The sequence below is a fragment of the Diabrotica virgifera genome, chromosome 5, assembly GCF_917563875.1.
Source record: "Diabrotica virgifera virgifera chromosome 5, PGI_DIABVI_V3a".
NCBI classification, from domain to species: domain Eukaryota; kingdom Metazoa; phylum Arthropoda; class Insecta; order Coleoptera; family Chrysomelidae; genus Diabrotica; species Diabrotica virgifera.
In genome coordinates, this window is record NC_065447.1 from 64,830,904 (window position 1) to 64,846,571 (window position 15,668).

Below are 15,668 nucleotides of genomic sequence, written 5' to 3' on the forward strand. Positions count from 1 at the left end.
CAGGATGTGATTTGTGCATTATCCTCTAAATCGATATTGGATAACTCAGCTCCTATGGGTAGGTATTTAGTTTTTTCCACATTAATTTCCAAGCCCCACTGTTCATATTCCTCCTTTAGTTTTCTTGCCATATACTGTAGGTCATCTTTATCATTAGCTATGATCACTTGGTCATCAATCAGCAAATTGTAAGGTATATAAACAAACCTCTCCGAGGTCTATACCCATACCGTGGCATTTACGTTTCCACTGGTTTAGTGCTTTTGCAACAAAGTTGGATCTTGAACAAAGTTGGTAAAATACAGCAGCCCTGGCGCAGACCCTTGTTAACTATGAACTTTTTAGATAGTGTGTTGCCAATTTTTACTTGTGATGTAGAATATTCATACAGATTTTTTAAGGCGTTGACTAGAGTGTAGCTGATGTTAGTTTCTTGTAGTGATTTCCACAATTTAGTCACAGAAACGCTGTCGTATGCTTTACGGAGGTCAACAAACATGAGATGGGTCTCTTGATTGGTTGCTGATTTTTTTTCAATTAATTGTTTTAGGCAGAAGACATTATCTGTGCAAGTCCTTCCAGCGCGGAAACCAGCCTGTTCTTCTTCTTCTTGTTCCCTATACTCCATCTCAATGAGATTTCTAAGAATGCACCCGTACACCCGGCTTAGTGTACTAGTTACCGATATTCCTCTGTAATTTGAGCAATCCAACTTATTTCCTTTTTTATGAATGGAAGAAATATAAGCTACTTTCCATAAACTGGGTGGTGTGACACCGTTTATATATTTGTTCATACACCAAGTAAGTTCTTGAAAGAGTTTATCTGTGCTACATTTTATTAATTCGGCAGGAATATTTTCTGGCCCTGGAGCTCTACCATTTTTAGGTAATTTACAGCTTTCTTCACCATATCAACTCCCACTACTATCTCTTCGCCTTCAACGAATACTTCTGTTGGTGATTGGGTGGTATATTCGGCTCTACTTTCTGTTAGCAAACTCTCATAGTATTCTTTCCATTTTTCTGTTGATATTAACTGAATAGAAGTAGTATTTCTTTCTGTGTTCTTTATTTTGTTTAAAAATTTCCATGTCTCTGAACACTTCCTTCCGCCTATATAAGTGTTGATCTCTTGGCATTTCCTATCCCACATTTTTTTTGCTGCTGTTACTGCTCTTCTTGTTGTTCTTCGTAGGTCCAAATATTTGTCTTTGTCTACTTGATGTTTAGTACTTAGCCATCGGGCGATCTAACTACCTACATAATATTCAGAGGAGCTTCTTGGCAAAAATCAAAGTAGTTTTAGATCTGACCGTTCAACAACGTACCAGTTTTTTGTGCTGAGGAAGATAATGGAAAAAACCAAAGATATTGTTTCTCTCAATTGTCTATATTCTACTTTGTATAATTTTAAGAAAATTTTAAGTGCCTGGCCATGGCCCTTTTTTTTGAACCGCCACGAAAATTGAGAGAAGCCATTCTTTGAAAATATGAAAACACTATTTTTTTTAAAACAATTCGAAGATTTAGATCCGAAAATCTAAAGACTTTTACCGGAACCAAGTATTGGTGACAACCCAAATTCGTGCCTTTTAAAATTTACAAGGCAAACGAACGATAAATAAGAAGACTAGGGGGAATCTAAGATTGCATTCCACAACCCGTCTATTTATCTAGGTAAAATTACATCGAATCTTGGTTTCCTGTACTCACATAGGAGTAAAACTAATAGAAAATGAAACGAAAGACCGTTAATATTTCATTTTGTTTCAGAGGCCGACCATCATCCTCTTACGTACCTTTCACTCTTTTGGGCTCTTCAGAGAGGCCTTTGGTCTGCTCTGAACCAAAAAGAAAACGAACTGTCTCATTAAGCAAAATTATAATAGTCTGCGCAGATTATCGGAGAATAGGCCATTTTTGGAAAAAGTTATTTACCAGCAATTTTATTGCTGGAATCGAAGCTTATGACTGTATATATTAATAATATCTTCTTTAAGTGCTACCTCCGCGGCGGAGGTTGGCAATCATCATAGCTATTCGTATTTTAGAGATGGCTGCTCTGAAAAGTTCATTTGATACCACTCTCTCAGGTTGCGCAGCCACGATACTCTGCGTCTCCCTATGCTTCTCTTTCCTTGAATCTTTCCCTGCATAATCAATTGGAGCAAGCTGTATCTCTCTCCATGTGTAATATGTCCGAGATATTCCAATTTTCTTGTTTTGATGGTATTTAGGATTTCCATTTCTTTATTCATCTTTCTCAGAACCTCTTTGTTTGTAACGTGTTCTGTCCACGATATTTTTAGAATTCTTCTGTACACCCACAGCTCGAATGATTCTAGTTTTTTCATTGATGCAGCATTCAAGGTCCAAGCTTCCATTCCATAAAACAGAGTCGAGAAAACGTAGCACCTAGCCAACCTAACTCTTAGCTCCAACTTCAAATCTCTTGTGCAGAGCACTTTCCTCATTTTGTTAAAATTTGCTCTAGCCTTTTCTATCCTGATTTTGATTTCCTGTAAGTAATCTCCTGTGGAGTTGATCATTGTTCCAAGGTATGCATATTGATAATATAGGTATGCAAATTTATAAACAAAATGGCGCCCGAAAATCGTGTTTTTTTCAATTTTTGCTCTATAACTCCAAAGATTTTAACTTTACACCAAAAACACCCAAATAAAAATTCACCAACCGCCTCCGTGGCTCAGTGGTAAGAGCGCCTACCTTTGGATCAAAAAATCCGAAAGGTCGTGAGTTCGAATCTCACCAGGGTCAGAAATTTTTCGTTTATTATGAATTAATAAATGAAAATAGTTTCTGTCCTTGTGGGATCGGTACTCACCGGAGGGACGGCAGACGTTTGGATACAATTAGCGTCTCTTTGCAAAGACAATGACGTCGACTTTGCAAAGTAACAAGACACTTACTCGACACGCACACTACACATGACACTAGGTACCTAACTGTAAAAATTTACCGTACCTACCATGGCAATGACCATTAGTTGTAGAGGCATTAGCAAAATAAAAAAAATTCACCGTAACTACATAAATTCTGCATAGAGACGTGTTTTTCCCGATTTACTTCGACGAAAATTTTCCCCGGAAAATGCGGGTTTTTCCAACAAAATCTTAAATTTTCAACTAAAAAGTAATTGTTTATCAATAATTAAATAATTTGGTAATATAAAAGCGTTTTTCGTATAGATTATAATTTCAGAAGCCGATGGAAATTGAATGAACAGTTTAGCAACAATTGAATTGTTAATTAAAAATTTACGGTCACTATAATAATCACAATAATTATGATACATAAAAATAACTATGATTTTTGTATAAAAAGACACTGTACCTATCTAACGTACTTTACAGAATTGAAATTGGACTATTTAAGCGGCCTCAGGCTTATTTTAAAATTATAAACAATTTTTTGGCTTATAAACAAATAGAATATCTCGGGAAATATTAAATTAAATTAAATCATGAAAACTATATTGGAAAAAAAGCGGCAGGATGGGTGGTTCCTGAGATACAACCGGTCAAATTTGACCGGCATTTACGGCAAAGATATAAACAATAGGATCATAATTTTCGAACCATCACCTTTTTATTTCGGTCCTCTTTCTCCACATCAATTTTCATATCTTTAAAGTACTCATAACATATATTATTATATTAAAAAATACCGATATTACGAGTGAAAATTGCCAAAAATAGCAATAGGCTATTGATTATATTCAAAATAAGATAGCTAAAAGGAACTACATATGGTCAATGGACATCTATATATGGAAAAACCGTGGAGTGCTACCATTTAAAGGGGTGCGTTTTTGAGAAATGGGTGAATTAGTCCCTGGGCACAGGTTACATTAGGGTGAGTTCTATGCACTTTTGGTACAAACATGTCTACATAAAAATTGTTCCTGGTTAAATTTCCTGTCTAATTATCACTTTTTAATGTCAATGATGGTGCAGGAGCTTTGACAGTAAATATTGGAATTATTCCATATTTTGAAGTTTGCCAGGCCGAGTCAAGTGGATCCAAAGCATTACATATAAAAAATAAGATTCAATCATAACACACAATCACATAAAAAGTTATAATGAGGAATTTAAAAATTAATCCTAAAATCAAAAATTGTTGCAAGTACTTATTACATTTTGAAAAAGCATATCTTATTCAAAAATAATCGTAGAATTTTTTTATAATACACCATTTTATAGTAAACACACTAAGCTTTCTGTTTTATTATACAGAGAGAGTCTGTAATTTGGAATAAATTCAATATCTCAAATACCTACTTATTGTTTTTTTTTTTGAAAAATGCTCAGACCCGTCGATTAGTATTTCAAATTGTCCTTTATGACATACAATAATAATGTATACAGGGTGTCCCAATTTAGAGATATGACGTCATCGTTGATTTTCTTAAATGGCAACACTGTCATTTTGATAGCTATTTTGATATTTTGTGTAAAGTTATAAACAAATTTCTCTACCATTTACAAGCTAATAGAAAATAACAAAGTTATGTCTGTAATTTGAAATAAATTCAATAATTCAAATACTTATTGTTTTCTTGAAAACTGCTCAGACTCGTCATTAGTATTTCAAATTGTCATTTTTGACATATAATAATAATGTATACAGGGTGTCCCAATTTAGAAATATGATGTCGTCGTTGATTATCTTAAATGGCAACACTGTCATTTTGATAGGGTGTGTAATACACAACTGCAAAATTTCAAATTTTCATTCCCTACCATTTACAAGATAATAAAAAATAACAAAGTTATGAAAAACAAGTAATCAAATAATAATTGAATTTAATTATTTCAATTAAGCAAATGCTCATAACGTTGCCCATTGACAATTTGACAATAATTGAGAGCAGCATTATGAGTATTTGCTTAATTAAAATAATTAAATTCAATTATTATTTGATTACTTGTTTTCCATAACTTTGTTATTTTTTATTATCTCGTAAATGGTAGGGAAAAAAATTTGAAATTTTGCAGTTGTGTATAACTTTACACACCCTATCAAAATAGCTATCAAAATGACAGTGTTGCCATTTAAGAAAATCAAGCCAATCAGAGTGAACACTTCTGTGTGGAGTATGAAGGGAACCAGTCTCGTTGGAACTTTACCGCGCTGAGCAGATGGGACGTGAATTGTAAATTGTAGAATTCCCTCATCTTCCTTAGTCTCAGCATCCGTATGGCTTGCAAATTGTAGAAGCCTCGGAGGTGTAACCAGAGAAGGTTCCCATTGTTTTCATTCTGGTGGGATATGCTGTATGCCATTAGAGTGAAAACTTAGTCTTTTAATTAACAATTTAATTGTTGCTAAACTATTCATTCAATTTCCAACGGCTTCTGAAATTATAATTTATACGAAAGGAGCTTTTATATTACCGAGTTATTTATTTATTGATAAACAATTACTTATTTAAAATTTTAGTTGAAAATTAAAGATTTTGTTGGAGAAGCCGGCATTTTTTGGGAAAAATTTTCACTAGTAATACCACTAGAGGTCAAATTATTTCCGGAAATTTTTTTGAGATCATGAATATTTTGAAAATTTCTAAAAATATTCATGATCAAAAAAAAATTTCCGGATATTAATTTGACTTCGCGTGGTATTCGGTAAGAAAATTCCACACCAAATTTGCATTTGAAAATCCAAAGCTGCATGAACAGATTAATAGCGCGCCATAGCTTTGTCAGCAATTATTTAGGCTTTCAAATTCGTAATTTCTACTCATTGTAGTTGCATGGGAATACCATTTCAAGATAGAAAATAGTATATTCTTCAATTTTACATAAGTTTTGAGTAACTACAAGTGATAGAAAATGAATCAAAACTAAATTATGTAAACAAATAAAAACCAGTTTGTCAAAAATGTTCTGTTATTGTAAACGTTAAAAAATTTCCACTATAATTCGCTGTTGGGTACCCCACGAGCAAAAAATTTCCGATAAAATACCTCTGTTGCCATGGTGATCTGTCAAAATAACGTATTTTGATTGGTTCAAAATTACAGGTGTGGAATTTTCGTCAAAGTAAATCGGGAAAAACACGTCTCTATGCAAAATTTAATTACGGTGAATTTTTATGTAGATGTTTTTGGTGGAGAGTTAAAATATTTGTGAGTTATAGAGCAAAAATTAAAAAAAAAACAGGAGTTTCGGGCGCCATTTTGTTTATAAAAAAAGTAGCACACTATCTGCGAACTTTGCATACTTATATTATTAATATACAGTGCTAGTCAAAAGTCCGTACCCCCCCCTCGTATCTTTTGAACGGTAATACATATAATAGTGAAATTTGGAGGGAGGAAATAAGCGGACGTACGCTTCTTAACTAGTCATGACACGTGACGTAATAGTGACAGATGACTTTACAGCGCCACTGTGACAGATAATTTTAAATGGGACCTTATGGCAAGTGATACCTCATTTGAAAGGTATTGAAAATACCTATTCAGTCATACTAATTTTTTTGGGTTTAAGTTGATTTTAATTTTGGTGAATAAATGAAATAAATAAAACTTTGTAGTTTCGCATTTAATTATTAAAAATTCAAATGTCAGCCCATGGTTATTTTATCAAAAAAGTTGACATTTTTCAGCTCTCTAGTAGTTTTTACGTCAACGTCAACCTATTTGACAAGTAACCATAGGCGGAGGTTTGAATTTTTATTAATTAAATGCGAAACTACAATTTTATATTATTTCATTTATTCATCCAAATGAGGTTAAACTCAAACAAGAGTATTATAGCTGAATGGGTATTTTCAATACCTATCAAACCAGGTATCGCTTACCATAGGGTACCATTTAAAATTATCTGTCACAGTGGCGCTGTAAAGTCATCTGTCACTTTTACGTCACCTGTCATGACTAGTTAAGAAGCCTACTTCCGTTAATTTCCTTCCTCCAAATTTCACTGTTATAAGTATAACCGTTCAAAAGATACGAGGGGGGTACGGACTTTTGACTAGCACTGTATACAATCATAAGATTCGATCCCAGCAATAAAATTGCTGGTAAATAACTTTTCCTTGTATTTTGCTAATTAGCCCAGAGTATAAACAATAATTGGCTTTTACATAGACGTTGTACGACATCTACTTAAAACAATTATTCGAAGTTTTAGATCCAAAAATCTAAAAACTTTTACTGGAACTAAGTTTTACTGACAACTCAAAGTCTTCTTCTTATTTATTGTTTGTTTGCCATACAAATTTTAGAAGGTACGAATTTGGGTTGTCACCAGAACTTGGTTCCAATAGAAGTCTTTAGATTTTCGGATCTTCTTCTTCTTCTTTTTCTTCTTCTTCTTCTTCTTCTTCTTCTTCTTCTTTCTATGGTGATCGATCATGCTAGTAGGCTACTACCTGTTTATTGCCATCAAGTCTTCCCCGGACGATGAGATCCAGCATTCTCGCCATCGTTTTGGTAGTATACTCTGTGGTCTTTTACCTACTGGATTATTCGTTTTTGCGTTTTTAACGAGTCTGCTGTCCTCCATTCTCTTTACATGTTTGTTCCAATATCTTCGTCTCTGTCTGACCCACCTTCCTATGTCCTGTATTCCACAGTTTTGTCTGATGTCGTCACTTCTTATTCTGTCACGTAGATTTTCGCCTTGTATACTTCTTAGTGTTCTCACTTAAACTGTTCTCGTCATTTGTAACGTTCTATTTGTGTCTGGTCTTGTTTTTGCCGCATATGTTATAATAGGTATTATTGTTGTTTTATATATTTTGACTTTGCTTTCAGTATTTAGATATTTGTTCTTCCATTCAATTTTTTTCAAGCATCCCGAGATTCTAGCTGCTTTCATTGTTTGTTCTCTGGCCTCTTTTGAGAGATTTCCATAGCTTGTTATTTCCGCTCCAAGATATTTGAAGTGATTCACCCGATCCACAGTTTTTGAGTTAATTTTTAATTTGCATCTTATCGGTTCTTTGGAAATTTCTAGGCACTTTGTCTTCTCGGTGTTGTTCAGCAAATTTAGTTCTTTAGCTTTAGTATTAAATGCATGCAGTAGCCTTTGGATATTGTCTTCAGAATAAGCGATAAGGACAGCATCGTCAGCGTAGCAAACGACTCTAAAGAATGTGTTACCTATCTTAAATCCAGCTGTTCTGGAAAGCTTTTCTATTATTTTGTCTATTAATAAATTAAATATGAAAGGACTCAGTGAATCCCCTTGACGGATTCCTGTGTTTATAACTAGGTCTTCCGTTGTCAAACGTCCTAATCTTATTTTTGTTTTACATTGTTTGTTAATATCGTGTACTAGGTTAATTAGCCTGTGGTTTAGCACTCCTTTAATCGCACTCTGTCAAAAGCCTTGATCATATCGACGAAACACATATATGCAGGTTAATTAAATTCTATGGATTTATCCGCTATCTGTCTGATAATAAATATTGCATCCATGGTAGATCTATTTTTCCTAAACCTTGTCGTTCTTCCCGTATGGTTATAGTTTCGGCGATTTCTTTCGGATCTAAAACTTCGAATTGTTTTAATTAGATGTCGCTACAGTGTGTGAAAGCAAATTATTGTTTATAATCTTGGTTAGTGAGACAATTCATTTTCATTTTGGTTCAAGCTTCAAGCAGACTATGGGCCTCTCTAAAGAGCTCAAAAGAATGAAACGGACGTAAGAGGATGATGGTCTGCCTCTGAAACAAAATTAAGTATTATCCATCTTTCATTTCCTAATTTTCTTCTTTAAGTTTTAACAATTCTATTTACATTTCACCTGGCGTTGTAGCTTTTGTGTGATGTAATACTCTGGGCTAATTAGCAAAATTCATGGAAAAGTTATTTACCAGCAATTTTATTGCTGGAATCGAATTATAAGATCCTATATATTAATAATATAGTTATGCAAAGTCCGCAGATAGTGTGCTACTTTTTTTATAAACAAAATGGCGCCGACAAATCGTATTTTTTTCAATTATTTCTCTATGATTCCGAAGATTTTAACTTTACAACAAAAACACATAAACAAAAATTCACCGCAATTAAATTCTGCATAGAGATATGTTTTTCACGATTTGCTCCGACGAAAATTTTCCTCGGAAAATGCGGGTTTTCCTAACAAAAACTCTAATTTTCAAATAAAGTTTTAGGTAAGTAATTATTAATAAATAATTAAATAACTTAGTGACATCAAAGCTTTCTTGGTATAGATTGTAATTCCAGAAGCCGGTGAAAATTAAACGAATATTTTAGCAACAATTCAATTGTTAATAAACAATTTACGATCGCAATAATAACCAAAATAATCATGATACATTGATCAAACTTATAAAGATTATAAAGATGAGATGCTTATTTAATATCTTATCGACAAAATATAAATTTTTCTTTTTTTTGCATAATCTTTAAATTTTGAAAAAAAAAATAGTTATAATACGCTGGTCTAATTAGTAAAGTACAAAGAAAGGTTATTTACCAGCAATTTTATTGCTGGAATCGAATTATAAGATTATATGTATTATTAATATAGGTATGCACAGTCCGCAGATAGTGTGCTACTTTTTTTATAAACAAAATGGCGCCGACAAATCGTATTTTTTTCAATTATTGCTCTATAACTCCGAAGATTTTAACTTTACACCAAAAACACTCAAATAAAAATTCACCCCAATTTAATTCTACATAGAAGCATGTTTTTTCCGATTTGCTGCGACGAAAATTTTCCTCGGAAAATGTGGGTTTTTCCAACAAAATCTCGAATTTTCAAATACATTTTTTGGGCCAATAATTATTTATTAATAATTATATAGCTTGGTGAGAAAAAAGCTTTCTTGGTATAGATTATAAATTCAGAAGCCGGTGAAAATAAAACGAATTTTTTAGCAACAATTCAATTGTAAATTAAAAATTGACAGTCGCAATAACAACCAAAATAATCATGAGAGATTGATCAAACTTAGAAAGATTATAAAGGTGTGATGCCTATTTAATATTGTGTCGACAAAATATAAATTTTTCATTTTTTTGCATAATCTTTAAATGTTTAAAAAAAATTGTTATAAAAAAATTAACATTTCTCAGAAATTGTTTATTATATTCTAATTTTATAAAATACTTAAAATGCGTATTTCATAGGTCTTGAAAATGAATGCTTTAAAAAATTTTTCCAACCATTTGCAAAAAAGTTATGAAACAGCAAACTAAATATACGAAATCTCCGTTGTTTATAATTTGTTTTAATTGTTTCAAAGCTTAAAAGTGAGTCTATGGTACAATCTAATTACTCAATGTCACAAAGAATGTCAAAAATTAGTGCAATGGTTATATTTTAATCAAAGATTAAAAGTACTTTTTTTGTAATTTTTAGCGCAAAAGTGGGCCTGATACAGAGTCGGAGCTAAAATGTTCACTCGAAGCGACTGACACGCAGCATATATTATTTTATAAAAGTGTACGTCTCGCGCGGTCGGTCGTCGCTCCGAGTGAAAATTTCAGCTACAGTGCTGTATTATTCTACTTTCGCGCGTGTAAATTACAAAAAATATATTTATAATCTTTAATTAAAATATAACCATTAAATTGATAATCGATATTTTTTTGTAAATAATTAGCTTGTACATTATACTCACTTCTACGCTTTGAAAGAATTAAAAAAATATATAAACAGCGTACTAATCGTATGTTTACTTTGCTGTTTCATAACTTTTTTTAAATGGTTGCAAAAAAGTTTTAAAACATTCATTTTCAAGATATTGGAAATTCGCATTTTAGCTATTTTTTAAAATTACAATATAATAAAAACTTTCTGAGAAACGTTAATTTGTTTATAACTATTTTTTCTAAACATTTAAAGATTATGCAAAAAAATAAAAAATTTATATTTTGTCGACAAAATGTTAAAAAGGAATCTCATGTTTATAAGATTTCAAAGTTTGATCAGTGTATCTTAATTATTTTGGTTATTATTGCGACCGTAAATTATTAATTAACAATTGAATTGTTGCTAAAATATTCATTTAATTTGCATCAGCTTCTGGAACTATAATCTAAACTAAGAAGGCTTTTAATTTACCAAATTATTTAAATATTGGTAGATAATTACTTATCTAAAACTTTATTTGAAAATTAAAGATTTTATTGGGAAAACCCCCATTTTCCGAGGAAAATTTTCATCGGAGCAGATCGGGAAAAACACGTCTCTATGCAGAATTTAATCACGGTGAATTTTTATTTGAGAGTTTTTGTTGTAAAATTAAAATCTTCGGAGTTATAGAGCAATAATTGAAAAAAACACGATTTTCGGGCGCCATTTTGTTTATAAAAAAAGTAGCACACTATCTGAGGACTTTGCATACCTATATTATTAATATATAGGATCTTATAATTCGATTCCAGCAATAAAATTGCTGGTAAATAACTTTTCCCAAAAATGGCCTATTCTCCGGTAATCAGCCCAGACTATAATGTTTTATGGAATAAATCACAAAAGCACTGCGACTACATTTGCTATATTGAAACGTATTCTTTATTTTTTTAGTGAAACAATCTCATCCTAACATACGATCAAATAATTTTCATTTATCTAAAAAAGAAATCGAAGACGCTGTTCAAGTAGCAAAAAGATTTACCAGTTATTTGGAAAAATTCGAAGAAACAATCCAATGGCCTTCTAGAATTGTGGAAGGTACACCCGCTCATGGACTGTTTATTTCGCAAGCTCCCAAATGGAAAGGAATAGAGCGGGGAAGACATGCTTTGTTAGCTATCCAAGCTTCGGCCCAGCTGTCTTATTACTGTCATGAAGAGTAAGTAACTGTCAGACTTTTCTTTTGGAGATTATAATATATTATTTATAAGCAGTAGCGGTTTTAGCCTGGGGCAGGGGGCAGGCCCCCCAGTTTTTACAGGACTTTTGTACTATAATCTTCGTTAAAAAGGCACGTTATCTTGTTTATTCACCTGTTGTGTTCCCTTGCCCACCCCCCCCAGTTTTTTTGGTCTAGAACCGCCACTGTTTATAAGCGTTTATTAACAATCAGAATAAACCATTATATAAGTTAATTTGATAACAAGCACAATAACTTGTATTAATTATAATATTGTACATTAATATGGCGTTATAAAGTACATCACCCAGCAGTTTCACCTCCGTTTCAGCGGAGATCTATGGACCATGATGGCCATACCCTTCGCAATCTCCTGTTATTTAAGGGCCGATTTCTTTTAGTGGCTGCAGTAGTAGTAATATTCATTGGTTGGGGTGGCCGGTGGCCTTCCAATTTTCCATAATGTCTGTTGGCTCTTTCTTGAATAACTGTGCTGTCTAAAGGGATGTTTAGTTGTTTAGGTCTCTATGAAATGTTTGGTTTGGAAATGTACCACGGGGCATTTGCGATGGTGCCTAGAATTTTTTATTACGTTTTTTGGATTATTTTTGTATTTGATTTGCTGGCACAACTTAATAGTTCGATTCCGTATGTCCATATAGGTCTGATGACTGTTTTATAAATGAGCAGTTTGTTCTCAAATTGATAGTCGAGATTTTCGACCCATAAGCCAATTAATTTGTTTCACTTTTAACTCAATTTGTTTCTTCTTCTTTAAAATGTGTTGTTTCCCGTTTAATTTAGAATCAAGATGAAGCCCCAGGTAATTGACGATATTCTGTTGGGGTATGTTGACATGATTAAAGCTAATATTTGGGCATTGGTTTTTCCTTAGTGTGAAAGTTATACAGTGAAGATGTTTGAGTTTGCACAAATTCATTATCTCGAGAATGGGCAAATTTGAAGAAAAATCCTCACACAGGTCGATTTTTATTTTTAAATTAGGACTTTTGGCATATATATAATACTAGTGACGTCATCCATCTGGGCGTGATGACGTATTCGATGATTTTTTAAATGAGAGTAAAGGTTATGTGATAGCTCATTTGAAAGGTAATTCAATTTTATATTCAGCAATGTAAATAATAACCTAATTATTTATACAGGGTGGCCAAAAAATTTTTTTGAATTAAAATAATTGAGACAAAAGAAGAATGTATGTAATTTATTTAATGCAAAATACATTTTACTGCTGTCAGAAAACAGAAAAAAATGTTCATTTGGAAAATAAACATTGCTTTTCGCTTAAATTAAATGTTCAAGCTGCTAAGAGGCAGGTGGGTGGCAGCTTTAATATTGAATTTAAGCGAAAAACAATATTTATTTATCAAATCAACATTTTTTCCTGTTTTCGGAAAACAGTAAAATGTATTTTGAATTAAATAAATTACATAGGTACATTCTTCTTTTTGTCTCAATTAATTTAACTCAAAAATTTTTTTTGGCCACCTTGTATAAATAATTAGGTTATTGTTTATATTGCTGAATAGAGAATTAAATTACCTTTCAAATGAGCTGTCATACAACCCCGACTCTTATTTAAAAAAAATCATCGATTACGTCATCACGCCGAGATGGATGACGTCACTAGTAATATGCCAAAAAGTCCTAATTTAAAAATATTTGCCCATTCTCGAGATAATAAATTTCCGCAAACTCAAACGTCCTCACTGTATATGTTGACTTAGTTTCATTAGCTTTTATCTTCCATTTCTTTAACCACTGTCTGATTTGGTCTAGGTCTACGTGTTCTTTAAGTTTTAATACAGCAGCTGTTGTTTTCCCTTCAGTTGCAAATATTGCTGTGTCATCTGTCATCAGCGAAAGGTCCAATGGTGATTTGTGGAGAGGTTGGTAAATCGGATGTATACATTACATAGTAGTACATACATATGTCTATTAAGCCAGATCATCCATTTCATAAGTCCATATTTGGAATAGTTTCATATTTTTTTGCTAATTTTTTGCTAATTTATTACCACAAAAACAAATTTTTTGCTCCACCCCTAACCGAGAAACAATGGTTGATGTAGCTTAATATTATGTCACATCATCGATAGCCATATCTCGCGAACCTAAACAGCTAGAAAATCGTACGACGCGGCATATTTTTTTGCTAATTTATTGCTGTCGATCTGCATATTCAACATACCCCAAAACCACCCCTGCTTCCCTTACAGCTAAACAACACCCCCAAAAAACAACGAAAAATCTTGAAAAATGATTTTTGTGATATAGTTGACGGTTGATATTTAATTGCTAATTTTTTGCTGTCATTAGCCGTACAAAACAAATTTTTTGCTCCACCCCTAACCGAGAAACAATGGTTGATGTAGCTTAATATTATGTCACATCATCGATAGCCATATCTCGCGAACCTAAAGAGCTAGAAAATCGTACGACGCGGCAAATTTTTTTGCTAATTTATTGCTGTCGATCTGCATATGCAACATATCCCAAAACCACCCCTGCTTCCCTTACAGCTAAACAACACCCCCAAAAAACAACGAAAAATCTTGAAAAATGATTTTTGTGATATAGTTGACGGTTGATATTTAATTGCTAATTTTTTGCTGTCATTAGCCGTACAAAACAAATTTTTTGCTCCACCCCTAACCGAGAAACAATGGTTGATGTAGCTTAATATTATGTCACATCATCGATAGCCATATCTCGCGAACCTAAAGAGCTAGAAAATCGTACGACGCGGCATATTTTTTTGCTAATTTATTGCGGTCGATCTGCATATGCAACATACCCCAAAACCACCCCTGCTAAACAACGCTAACTTACACCTAAACAACACCCCCAAAAAACAACGAAAAATCCTAAAAAATGATTCTCATGATATGGTTGACAGTTGATGTTCAATAACAAATTTTTTTCTATGATAAGTTCTATCGATCCAAAGCTTATTTTAAATGTTTTTTAATGATACTTATGCACGTATTATAAAAATTGAGTTATCCATCGCATTTTTTCGGTATGTCAAAAAAAAAGTGTTTCATTTTTTGTTTATTACATTTTCTGTTATATCTCGAAAACTGCTCGATGGATTTTAATGATCCTCATCTCTTTTTATTTTGTTAAACGTACAAAAATATGAATTTTTCATTTTACCATATCAATGTATATCGAACCATATCTCCGAGATTTATCGATCGATTTTTGACTATTATTAAATATAAGTCACTTCGATACCACTCCGGCTACACTCATAAAAAAAGTAGTTACCGATCGTAGAAAAAGCGTTCTTGAACGAAGAAAGGCTGTTTTCTACAGCAAAGAGTAAAATAAACTATAGCCAAGAACTTATTCTTCATAAGAATGTATTGAAAAAAAATTCTTGGTTGTAATTTATTTTACTCTTGGCTCTAGAAAACAGCCTTTCTTCGTTCAAGAACGCTTTTTCTAAGATCGGTAACTACTTTTTTTATGAGTGTAGCCGGAGTGGTATCGAAGTGACTTATATTTAATAATAGTCAAAAATCGATCGATAAATCTCGGAGATATGGTTCGATATACATTGATATGGTAAAATGAAAAATTCATATTTTTGCACGTTTAACAAAATAAGAGATGAGGATCATTAAAATCCATCGAGCAGTTTTCGAGACACATATAACAGAAAATGTAATAAACAAAAAATGAAACATTTTTTTTTGACATACCGAAAAAATGCGATGGATAACTCAATTTTTATAATACGTGCATAAGTATCATTAAAAAACATTTAAAATAAGCTTTGGATCGATAGAACTTATCATAGAAAAA

At 32.5% G+C, this 15,668-nt stretch overlaps 1 protein-coding gene across 7 annotated transcripts in view; it reads left to right on the forward strand.

The window, feature by feature from the left end:
- Positions 1-15,668, forward strand: part of LOC114325165 (peroxidase) — a 221,520-nt gene that overhangs the window by 133,416 nt on the left and 72,436 nt on the right. For all 7 annotated transcript variants that reach the window (XM_050650086.1, XM_050650088.1, XM_028273140.2 and 4 more), the window contains exon 3: positions 11,546-11,813. In XM_050650086.1, the coding sequence (XP_050506043.1) occupies positions 11,546-11,813 (268 nt within the window). The remainder of the gene's footprint in view (positions 1-11,545; positions 11,814-15,668) is intronic.